This window comes from Sinocyclocheilus rhinocerous, unplaced genomic scaffold (assembly GCF_001515625.1).
Source record: "Sinocyclocheilus rhinocerous isolate Xijiao unplaced genomic scaffold, SAMN03320098_v1.1 scaffold1100, whole genome shotgun sequence".
NCBI classification, from domain to species: domain Eukaryota; kingdom Metazoa; phylum Chordata; class Actinopteri; order Cypriniformes; family Cyprinidae; genus Sinocyclocheilus; species Sinocyclocheilus rhinocerous.
In genome coordinates, this window is record NW_015635085.1 from 306,084 (window position 1) to 319,452 (window position 13,369).

The 13,369-nt window shown below is 38.1% G+C and overlaps 1 protein-coding gene across 1 annotated transcript in view; it reads right to left on the reverse strand.

Moving 5' to 3' along the window:
• Positions 1-13,369, reverse strand: part of LOC107746712 (plasma membrane calcium-transporting ATPase 2) — a 100,402-nt gene that overhangs the window by 55,423 nt on the left and 31,610 nt on the right. The window contains exon 3 of the mRNA XM_016561010.1: positions 5,049-5,246. Within this exon, the coding sequence (XP_016416496.1) occupies positions 5,049-5,246 (198 nt within the window). The remainder of the gene's footprint in view (positions 1-5,048; positions 5,247-13,369) is intronic.

The window sequence follows — 13,369 nt, forward strand, 5'->3', positions numbered from 1 at the left end:
AGGAAAAGAGTGGAGCTCATGTTAAGCCGTTGCATCTTGGTGTCCACAGGCTCGTCTCAGCACATCTGTGATCCTCTCTACCGCCGCACTGTTACTGATCATTAAAAGTCCACTGCAGGTGTATTATGCATATTAATGTGCAATGTGTGAGTAAAGAGGCAAGCTACTTAGAAAGTAATTAAGCTACAGAAAAGCTACCGTTAATTAACTACATTAATCTTCTTAAGGGAACAATTTCATTATAAACATAAAACACTGTAATATAACACATACTTTAAGTAGAACTTTCCTGCTACATGAACTAGTCCAAAAAAATCAGCAGCATTTCACTAAATTATCTATAAATAAAGATGACAGAAAATGATGGGGAAAAAAATCTAACTCTGTAAATCAGTTTTTAATCAGAACATTTAGAAAAGTAAAAAATAAAAAAGGCAAGAGAGAGAGAGAAAAGGTTTCACTAGAATTATATATATATATATATGTTGTTAGCAATCTGAGTCAGTATTTACTGAGTCTGCGTGTGGACAACCAAACCATTTAATTATTTTGCACATAATAGTAATTTAATCTAGCAATTTATGTACAGATCTATAGTTCTTTATTTATACATTAGATAAATTGCCCACCTAACTAGCTTGAATGCAAATTAGCTCAATTTCGTTAGTAACGACCATCCATAAAAGTGGCCAGTTATGTCAATTTAAATCCATAAATATCTTGCTTAAAAAATCGAATGGTTTTGGAACAGCAAGATGGGGTGTAATTATTGAAAGTTTGATTTAAATGTATTCGGTGAACTGTCCCTTTAAATCTGCTCCCACCCACTAATGAATAGTGCTGAACTCCAGTGTGAGTGGGTTTCAGAGGTCTATTTTTAGCCTCTGCAGTACGGAATCTCCTGATGGCGGTTTGATGGTTGTGGTGCAGGGACAGGGCTGTGCAGATCTCTTCGTTAGCAAAGCGCTTGACTGTGTGCAGTGAGTGTGGAGCTGTCCGCGGTGCTGAGCGGCCCTTAGATAACAGCCAGCTGCTACACGCTCCTCAGACTTCACCACAAACTCATCAATCTGCAGGAGCCACGGGCTCAATTAGCGCTTATTTCATCAGAAATCTGTCAAAGTTACACAGATGCACCTTTCTGACCTGCTTCTGAGCCCATATGACAGGTTCCGTGGTATAATGATGATGATCACCACAGAAAATCATTTGGACTGTTTCCTTTTTGAAAGACAGAAATACTTCTTTTTTTTTTTTTTGCGGTGGGACTGCTGTTCTAGACTGATTAAATTATAGTCACTAACGACTCTAAGTAAAGTTACCGCGTTTACCATGAATTATGGATTAGATATAATCCTGTCACACAGACAAGGTTAGTACAGTGAAACAAATTGATTTTAAACTAGCTTTGCTCAGAAATTGCTAGTAAATTTCACAATTATTTACAAAGAAATGTCAAGTAGCACGCTGAATTAAACATGAAATTTGTAAAGCCAAAATAGTGTTTTCTTGAAAATTGTACTGTGATAATCTTTATTTTATTAACATCTTTGAAAAAAAAATGTCAACAGTGTAAGCAGTTCTATTGCACTAACCACCTATAAAGCTTAGTGGAAGTACTTTTAAAAGTGTGTGTATTTTAACATCAGTTTATTCCAACTGTAAGAGTCTTATTGTAATTATTATTTTACAATAAGGAGACAAGTGTAAAAAATAGTGTCTTAGGTTAAAAAAAAACATTGTCATAAATGCTGTCAGTAAAAAGAGTTCATATAATATAGATTTGCAAAAAAAAAAAAAAAAAAACTTTGTACACACCCTCTTGTTCATGGAACATAACAATAGACATTTTTAAAGATTTATTTTTTTTTTACAAAAAATTCTTACAGACTACTTTTATTGTACATTTTTTTCCAGTTATGAAGTGCATGAAAAACTCCAGCATGCATGTTTGAGGGTGAGTGAATGATGCAGCATGTGAATAAATGACCTTCATGAAGTATTTTAAAATACAAATCCTTCTTGAAATGTAATGTGCTGCTGCCGGCTCTCCTCCCCATAGCTTCGGCTAGAAAGTCTGATTTTGCCTGTATTGATCTGTACGGTGCCTGTGCTTATCTTGCATGTGGAAGCTGTACAGTAGGTTGAAGATCTGTGCGGGCATAATTCAATCTGAACGGCAGCGATGTCTGGACACACGGAGCAGCAGCACAGCGCCGTTCTCCATTAAAACCAGAAGAACTGCCACAAACCTCAGAGTCAATGGCTGGGTGGATGCCATGGAGCTCATGTTTGTGTGGACGCATAATCTGCTGAGTCTTTTCTCTACCGCTGCACTGTTAGTGATCATTGAACGACCACTGCAGGTGTATCAAGCATATTAACGTATACATTTGCATGTTAATGTTTATGATGAAGCATGTGAGGGAAACTACAAGATACTTAAAAAGTAATTAAGCTTCAGAATGTAGTTAACTACATTACATTTCTTAAGGGAACCATTTCATTATAAACATATAAAACACTATAATATAAATTGCCTTTTAAGTAGAACTTTCTTGATTCATGAACTAGTCCAAAACATCAGCAGCATTTCAATAAATGTTCTAATAAATAAAGAAGACCTAAAATGCAAACTTCATTCATATGAACTGTCCGAACAAACCAACTGACTAGAATGAATTGTCCATTCCAGCACTACTGTATATATGAGAGGAAGGATCATTTCAGAGCGTGTTTGATTATTACTTCAGCTTGCAAGTTTCAATATTACATGGAACACAACAAATTAGCACTCCATTGTTAAACTTATTGGACAAACTAGGTCCTTACTGGAAAAGCTGCTTCACTTTAAAAACAGCACAGCTATTGTCACATTACTGATTATATGTTGATGTGAATCTGGCATAATATCATCAAACCTATAGGAACAGTCCATCCAAAAACTCCTGAAACACTGCTGAATGAGAGCTGTGTTGGCAATGTAGATGAGTTAGTTTCTTCATCAGGTTTGTAGAAATGTAGCATTGCATCAGTGTCTCAGCAATGGATGCTCTGCAGTGAATGGGTGCCGTCAGAATGAGAGCTGATAAAAACATCACAATAATCCACAAGTAATCCACAGCACTCCAGTCCATCAGTTAACATCTGGAGAAGACAAAACCATTTTTGGATGGACTGTTCCTATAGGTTTGATGATATTATGCCAGGTTCCCATAATCATATAATCTGATCATAATATCAGCTAAAAGAAAGTGTTTGCCCCCTTTGTAGTTAGCTTGGCATTGTTAATAACAGGTAATGCAGCATTGTTTTCAACAGCAGCTGGACTGTACATGAACTGGCTACATGAACATGAAACTCATTCAGCAGCGTTTCAGGAGTTCATGAGCTATTCTTGCTCAGATCTAGACTGCTCCATCACACTGAATGCACTGGAATAAAAGATTATTTTCCATTCCTGGAGTAATTGAATCCTTGAGCATCATCGTGATTGATAACACTTGCTCAGCATTCTGTTCGCTTCTTTATGCTGCTTTAATGTTTTTGTGCTCATTGCACATTTTATGGCCCGGCAGGTTGATGTATGGCCTTCACCTAAAGGTTATTCTTCCAGCGGACACTTCATTAACTCTAGAGGCCTGGAAAGCGTTCTTTCACTGGATTCCCTCACTCTGAATGCACAGTCATGCTCGCGGACAAGAGCTGCTGACCACTGCTGAAGGAGATTGTGCTGTTCAGCCATCAGACGTCCAGTAAAGAAAACAGGTTTAGATATTATATATAACTTATATATTATAAACACACAGTGACCTAAAATAGTAAACTGTAAACAGTGGTAACTTGCAATAGTTACCTTAAAGAGATATGTCTACCTGATTTGATGTATAAAATGAGTTTTGTTGGTAGAAATCAAAGTATTTAGGTGGATTCAGTGATGGATTCAGTTAAGTTAGATGGTACCATTTTTAGAGTACCTTTTTTAGTGTATTTATTACACAAAAAGCTGTAATTTATTGTAAAGCAAGATTTACAAAAAAAGCTGTAGTGTTGAAAAGGAAGAAAATCAGTGATTATTTGTGGTTAGTGTTGATAGTTGCTCTGATATCGTGGTTGCATGTATTTCAAGTAACTCTGTCTGTAAACAGCATATCAAAACTAAACTAACAGTGGTTGGTCGCTTGTCAGTCAAATGCTTTTCTCAGAACTTGGCCAGAATAAGATGCAATGAGCGCCAGATTTTGTGCCCAGAGGGAATGTTTGGAAATGGACATCCATTAGAAACCACCTCGACATCTGTTAGTTAGAAGTCACTGTAAAAATGGCTCAGAGTGAAGTTAGATCTGAGAAGAGCTTGTGCGGTATTTGAGGGCAAACCATTTGACTGGTTTGTATGTAACACAATAAAAACATAGCTGAAGGCATACATTCTGGGACGACTGTGAATATACAGTATAACCGCATTGTTACACCAAACTTCTGCAGCATACGACCTCTGACTCAAACGAATCTCTGTGTGCTGATAAAAGTATATGCCAGTGTTTTATATGTCCACATCTGCAGATGAGAAACTATTTTAACAGTGACAAAAATATACACAAATCACCTTCAAAGCATTATATTTCTGCATTACTTCTTGGCAAAACTTTAGAAAGGCTGCATTAACTACAGTACAAAAGCAGCTTAAAACAGCTGTTGAACTATTGGTTAATATTAACTAACCTTAACATTAAAGTTAACCAAACCTACATTCAAATGCTGTCCTAATTTACTCAACCTCATGTTGGTTCAAAGCTGTATGACTTTGTTTTGCTTTGTGGAACATGAAAGAAGACATTTCAAAGGATGTTTATACATGTTTTTGCCTATACAATGAATACCCTTGATTACATTATTAAATTAATAAGAAGCGCAAAAAACTATTTTTGCAAATCATTCGTTGTAAAACCGGAAATAACAGCTCACTTCAAAGGGAAGTCAGGCACATAAAGCTGAAAGCCACCTCATCAAACCCGAAGAGAAGGGTGTAATGACAGACAGATACTCACACTCGCTGCGCTCTCCAGGCGGCTGATAAAAGGACAGTCCCAGAGAGATCAGCGCTGCAATCTCCAGGATAATGAGGGTCACATCTTGTAATGCTTCCCACACTAACTGTAAAAAAGTTTTTGGCTTCTTTGGAGGTATAAGATTTTGCCCGAAGACTTCTTTTCTTTTATCTAGATCCGTGGCAACTCCATCCAAACCTGTGGGGAAAAACAACAAAGACAAACCTTACAAGTCAGCAGAAAACACAACACAACACTGTGTCAGAGAAGAGTAGCTTCACATGCAGCCAGATTGATACGTGTATGGCTTTCAATGGGGAATGCGGTCAAAAGGTCACTTGTAACCATGGCAACTGGCATGTTTACTGTTGGCTCAGGCAGTCAGTCAGATTTGGGCTGTTTGCCCCCCAAAGTGTGGTGAACTCAAATTTTCCCAAGAAACATGTATATTGCTAAAATGTTGTTATATAATACACAGTTAAAAGTGTAGAACAGCAGACTTACTAAATATAATATAATATACAATATTATGTGACTGGCTCAAAAAAGTGAAATGACTGTCATTCATGTAAAGTGCATTTTATATTGTGCAAATCGAAAACCATGGTTTATTTATTAAAAAAAAGTAAATTTTAAAAGACATCATAATAAACATTAAGGTCTTTTGAAAAGAAATAAGAAATAAATAGAATAAATTAAATACTGACTAACAAAAAAAGTCTTAAAATGATTATATTGAACTAAAATATATTAAGTATTGTACATAGTCTTTATAACAAACAATATATTTTTTTCTGTGTATGAATTTTTTGTCTTTGCCATAAGAAATATTTTTAATTTTATTAATATTAAATCAAATTAAAATTAAATAAAAACAAAACGTTTTGAACTATAAATATATTTTGGGGGAAAATAATAAATAAATAAATAAATAAATGAATAATAAGATAGTCTGTAACAAATTATAGTATTTTTTAAAGTTGGTCCAAAGTACGATTATTTAGTGTGGAACTGAGTGCCGATTAGCAAAGCCAGCAGCATGAGGCTTGTGTATTTCTAGACGGTCCTGCTCCACCTGACCAGCTGCTATTGAGATGAGCGTGATGCTAACGGATGGCTCTACTCTCCAGCTCCGTGAGCGTCTCAGTCCCCAGCTTCAGTTCAGCAACAGAACGTCTCTCTTCGCCGCAGCAGAAAAAGGCTTTACATCCCGTGCCCACGAATGGAAAATGAGCAATCCATCTCTCTGCGTAAGATTGGGCCCTCATGTGACCCACAGTCTCCAATTACTCTCTGACTCACAGCGCAGGCTGATCTACACGCTTACATAAAGCCCTTCTGCACTAACGCTCAGAGCAGCACTGCAGCTACAGAGATACAGGCCTGCAGAGCTCAACAGCTACTCAACTGATATGAAGGAAGTCCTGTATAATTAGGCTGGTTTCCGTTCTTCTAACTTTGACAAGATGCATGTCTTAAGGCTGGAAAACACAACACGACTTGTACACGACTTGAAGAGATTTTAAAACACTCGACATGATGCACTTGCTGACTTTGTAAACAGTCACAGAGGAAAGACTGGCCACATCACACACTAAACGACTGAGGATCACACACTACCAGACTTTAAAGTTGTCCTGATTACAACAAACTCACGCAGAAACGTGCTCCTTGTTGCTAGGAGACGTGTGACAAATGAAAACAATGTGTTCTAAAATCGGCTCAAAATATCAAACATGTTTGATATCCTAAGATATATTAAGTAAAAATGTAAATAAGTTACATGTTATAATATATTCACATTGAAAACAGTTATTTTAAATTGTAAAAAAAAAAAGAAAAAGAAAATTGTGTTTACTGTATTTTTGCAAATAAATGCAGCCTTGATGATCAGAAGATGATCCGATTTCTTCCAAAAACATCAAACCATCCCCAAACTAGGGATACTATAGGCACGGGGATCATGGGGAATTTAACAATTCTACGTCCTTCATAACATGTTTGAGTTCAGATGCTTTAACCCACAGTGGAATTAAGCAGAACACAGTCAACCAGAGGCACTATGATATTATAAAGACATACTGTAGAAAACTTTGATAAATATTATCAAAGCCATTTTGTGAGGAAACAAATCAAAGGCCAAGGGATACTGTGGATCCTGTGGATAATCTAGTCACAAACACTGACGTGGGGCATGTGAAGTTCTGGAAACAGGATCTTCAGAAAGCTTGAGTGATCAGCTGGCACTGATGCAGAGCGCTGTCACGGAGGCTCACAGTCCAGCGGCTGAGCGATCGCTCTGCGCTCCAGTCAAACACAAGCCATGGCCTGTGGTGCGGCGGATCTCCTTACTCTTGGAGTGCGTTCAGGAGCTCGGGCTCAGAGCTGGCAGCGGCAGCTGGACAAACGCGGTCGGGCCAAGCCTTGTTTTCCAGGGTCCTTGATGAACAGGGTTTGCGCGTGTGTTCGTTCAGCCGGGTTGTGGATCCAGCTGTGCTGTGCTGATTCTGAATCCTGATTCTTAGACAGAAGTCTGGCCCGCATTCACCAGCAGCTGTGACCGCTTGTGTTTCCATCAGCACTGTTCAGCCATTACGGCTCGTTATTGAGGCGCAGCTCTTCTGAAGATCACACTGCTGTATCAGTCCTCATGCACACCAACACAACAATATCAGTGTCCTGAAACTGAAGTTTGCTAAGCCTTACTCTTGGAGTGCGTTCAGGAGCTCGGGCTCAGAGCTGGCAGCGGCAGCTGGACAAACGCGGTCGGGCCAAGCCTTGTTTTCCAGGGTCCTTGATGAACAGGGTTTGCGCGTGTGTTCGTTCAGCCGGGTTGTGGATCCAGCTGTGCTGTGCTGATTCTGAATCCTGATTCTTAGACAGAAGTCTGGCCCGCATTCACCAGCAGCTGTGACCGCTTGTGTTTCCATCAGCACTGTTCAGCCATTACGGCTCGTTATTGAGGCGCAGCTCTTCTGAAGATCACACTGCTGTATCAGTCCTCATGCACACCAACACAACAATATCAGTGTCCTGAAACTGAAGTTTGCTAAGCTACAAGCTGATGAAATAGGTAGATTATGATAAAGCTTCCTGTTCAAAGAATAACAATACAAGCTGAATAACAGAAGCAGTTTCTATTGTGCCAATAAAAATATGTAAAAAAGTGAATTGAATTTTAATCACGTGTATAGAAACAGATTAACAAAAGGGAAGTACTTCACAATGATATGATACTGATATGAGAAAGAGGACATTGAGTTTTGTCATGTTACACTATTACTCAAAAATATACACTACCATTCAAAAGTTCAGTGTCACGTGATCCTTCAGAAATCATTCTAATATGCTGATTTGCTGCTCAAAAAACATTTCTGATTATTAGCAATGTCCAATATTTATGTGTAAGCCATGATACTTTTTTCAGGCTTATTTAATGAATATAAAGTTTAAAAGAACAGCGTTTGAATTTGAATCTTTGGTACATTATAAATGTCTTTACTGTCACTTTTAATCAATTTAATGTGTCCTTGATGAATAAAACTATTAATTTCTTTCTTAAAAATCTTACTAAACCCCACTTTTTGCAGTTTAGCTTACTGGAAAAGAGCATCATACTGCAAAATATCAGCAGCAGCAGCATTGATAAACATACTGTAAATACAACGACATTTCTTCATATTCTGTATTATATTTGACCTTGAGATTTTCTGCATAGCTTTGATGCCAGCAGCTCCTGCGGTCGGAGGAAAACACATTCTTCAGCGGACAAGGGCTGACACCAAAATGATCATCAAAGTCGACACAGAGCTAAAGCAGCGAGAAATAAGATGGTGGCTGCTTCCGTGGGAACACGTAACCAGACCGGCCCAGAGACGGAGAACTCGAGAGTCTTTGTTTCAGAGAGAGCAACAGAAGGAAGCAGCGTGTGACACGAGGAGGGGAAGGCGGCCGCTGGGAAAAACGCACAGGTTGCAAATAGCACAGTGTGTTAAAAATAGACTCATTATACATTCCATCTTAATTGAGTGTGTGTGTGTGTGTGTGTGTGTGTGTGGAGGGGATCTCTAGAACATCTGTCCGACCCGTGCAGCATCGCTTTCATCATCACGCGCCGGTCGTGAACGCTCCTTCACATCTCCTGTGATCGCCACTGACCGCAGCCACTGAGCTGGGCATGCATGCACTTCAGCAAACCCTGAGCTCAGACCACGTGAGCACGCCTATCATCACGTGATCAAGGCATTAAAACTTTATTAAAAGGAACAGGAAGACAGCATGGGGAGATATAAATATGTTAGTGTTCCATGCAGTTTAGACTGCGAATCATAAACACAGTCATTAGCAGGTGTCAGCAAACGGCTCAAGCATGCTGCAGTGATCAAAACCACAGTGAAAAGAAAATAAATCACTGCATGTGCGACACAAATATGGATTCATAAAGGAGCCTACTATTATTAGACTCTGAGGAAGCCTGTGAACATTAAAGAGCACATAAGTCGTGTTCACTGTTTATGGCTCTATTTATAGCTTTCCTTGATATTACGCAGGAAAAAAAAAAACATTAAAATATGGTGCCTAGCACTGCGGTTCAGTTGTACATAACACGGTGCATGTATTATATACTACTGTATATTCTGCATATCACAGAACTTCAAAGCAACAGAAAAGCTCTTGTGAAAAATAAGTGCTTAAAAAATTGTAGTGTACCTCAAAAAAACTGTACTTGAATATAATGTAATATTGATGAAATAAAATGTAACTTAAATGTACTTAAAGAGAGACATGCACTTTATTGACAATGTTTCAGTTACTTCATCATTACAAATGTGTAATTACAAATCTATTTAAATATATGACATACAAGTTTCAATAGAACTGCAATTAAAGTATGTTTACCATAAATGCTTGTCAGTACATCTGTCGGTACACTTTGACCATATTTCAAAGAATAATTATGAAATTACATATAAAGCTGTAATTAAGTCCTGCTAATGTTGGTCAATAAAGCCCTCTTAAGTTTAGCTAACTGCATTTAAAATAAATGTAATCTATAATACATTTTAATTTAGTTGTAAATAGCATGCAATTAAGTGTCCGAAAAAATACATAAATGCATTCAGTTCACACTTAAGTATATTATTTTCTGTAATAAGTACTCTATTTTAAAGTATGCTAAAGTGTTCTTTTTCACGAGGGAGGGGAAGGAGTTCACCAAATAACAAATGAAATGTTTCTCACACAAAGCACATCTGACTTCAGTACACTAGACAGGAATGGAGAGCACCTCTGGACGGTCTGTTGGTTTTTGTCCATACTGCTCACCGTATGCTTACCGCGCGCTTATATTTGAAACAACAGATGAGTAAATGATGACAGAGTTTTACAATGATTTACAACCAGTTTACCTAAAGAGTGTGCATTTTAAAGCACACTGCATTTTTAGATGAGTTTGTGAAACAATGGAATCAGCATTAAGATAAAGAGCAGAATGAAGGAGTGAAGCTCACCTCGTTACTCACTGAACAAGAGTGAATCGACACGCTCTGGGGACTTATGAGACCACTGAATATCATATTAACTAGGGTGTAAAACCAGGACACATACACACTCATCATGCCGTGTATTTGGGACAAATATAGACGGAGAGCAGGGAGTAAGTGTGCTTTAAAATGATGAAAGATTGATTTTTTCACTTTGTGTGAATGTTAGCTCACTCACAGACAATCTTATCTGTGCTATTTATACAGCTGCAGCTCAAACCGTGCTGGAATCTTTATCCGTTTTCACTGGAGATATGTGCATATGCTCATGCGCTTGATATGAAATTCAAAAAGTACCCTTTTAAAAGAGAGAGGGAGCGAGAGGGCCTACAATATTGCATATTTTCATGCCTAGCTTTTTCACTGTGGATAAAAATAGATCACCATGGAAACCCTACACATGCAGATGATAATACATGAGAACACCTGCATTTATGCACATCTGTACGTCACTGTGCTCCGTGTGGGACTACTGTAAAAGGAACAGAATAAAAGCTCAATCAATACAGCGACTGAATGTCTAAATGCCATATTTAATTGTACATGAATCAAAATGAGGCTTGGAGGAATAGACAAGCAGCCTGCTATACCAAAAAGCGTACCCTAAGTGAATAAATGAAAATGTGTTGTAAAGTGGACAGAATAAGAGTGCTCATACGTACAGAGCACAGTATGTAAGCTGTGTAAAGTTTGCATGGAAAGCTGCATCCCACGCTGAATTCCCATGTCGTTAGTGACAAATGAACTGACACTGATATCAATTCAGCTGCCAAAATACAGACAGAGACATAATTATTTTAAACACATGAAACATAGTACCCTATTCTAACTCCCATGCTGACTGTGCTTTTAATGTCTTGTATATATCATAAATCAACAAGTTAACTGACTGATGACTAACTGTTGGAAGATGGCTTGTGTCAATGAAATGAATTTGCCATTGCTGGTAGTTGCGTTATCAATCGAGTGAGTGTTCTCCATCGTCTATCTCCACATTCCCACTCACATGTGCTTCTTAAATGCTTCTACTTGAGCTTCACAGCATGACACATCACACACTTCATATTTCCTAGGGTTTCTTGGTCTCTGCAAGACATCAGAGATAAAATAGTGTTTTGTCCAGCATTGGTTTCCGTGGCGTTCTGCTGAATCAATATCTCTGTGTTACGGAGGTGTGTAGTAGCCTACTGCTGAGTCACATTCTGTGACAACTCTGGATCCTTTACTTATAAAATAATAGAGAAAGTGCTGTGACTAGACAAGTAGACTTGCTCAAAGAGCAACCACTCAAAAGATTTCTCCAGTACATTAGATGAACACATTAATCTGGCAGCACAATATAACTGTGTGGACTTTAGTGGGTGTATGTTGGTTATTTTCCCACCAGGTCAAGGATCTTTCTTAAAATGCTCTAAATAGAAAGATATTCTGCCCTTCAGGCTGAAAGCATCACCCACTGCAGCCCTTTTCTAAACAAACAATAGTTCTATGCTAAATTAATTTTCTGGCTCAACACTCTTTAAATTTGCATGAACTGATGACTGAGCTTTATCAACCGTGACCAACCTTGCTTCGCAGCCGAACAGTTTTTTCTGTTTTAATTGATTTGGGGCTCAAATATACCGTATCACACAGCCTTAACACTGATTGAACATGTCTATTGAGTGTTTTCTTCAAACTTGTTGGCTACATGGTCAGAATGTTGTTATATTGCAGTAATTCTTTAAAATCAGTCATTTGTTTCTACAGGTTTGAAAGACTATTACAAATAAAACAACAGTATCATAGCAAACACTTGGCCATGGGCAGGAACACATGCCCTATTAAGCTGATTATAGTTTACATGACAGCACTAGATGTACTAGTGGAAACACAACACCAATCAATTTAATATACACAATTCTTATGTGTAATATTTTTAGCAATATTTGCCTCAACATTATTATGTAGTAACTCTTTTACAAATGTAATGAGGCAGTGAATAGAATCTGCTGTGTTGTGACAAAATACTCAGAATATAGCACAGCCTTTCATATTTTATACACTCAAAGAAACATCTATAAAAATAGGCTCCAATGTACTGCTAATATTTAGAAATTTTTCATATTATTTGTCCATAAACTTAATGAATAAAATCCAGTAAATTGACAGTACCTTCTTTTTCTTACAATGTAATGTTTACTGTAATATAGGTTATATATTGTAATAGGGTATAATATGATAGTAATATTTGATATGCTCTAGCGTTATGTCTCTGTCCTCGTATGATGCTGCTTTGGTGATTTCAAGGTGACTAACAAATGAGAAAGGTTTGAGCTGACATGGTGATTTACAAAAGTACGTAAATTTAGCTTGTTCTGTGGAGGTAGGTGGACATGGACAGTGAGATTTCAGCGTGGGAATTCATTATAAATCTTCAACATCTGTCATGATGCTGTGGTTAACATGGCTGCTTGCTGTTTGAGGGCAACTTAATTAGACATTGTGCTGGTGGAGCCGTGTTTTTGACAAGGGCTTTTCCTGTTCAGACTGAAAGCCTGTGGATGTAAGGAAATGTCTGTTCTTTATTCGTGAACACCCCCAGTCCACCAGTGGCCCTGAAGAACAGGCTTACGGATCTTCAAACCCACGCTCACATGCTTCCTGTGTGGAGTAATGATAGCGCAGCAGCCGTGGGCAGCGGTACGGTGTGTGTGTGCGTGTGTGTGTGCGTGCGTGCGTGCGTGTGAGTGTGTATGTGTGTGTGTAAGTGTGAGTGTGTGTGTGTGTGTGTGTGTG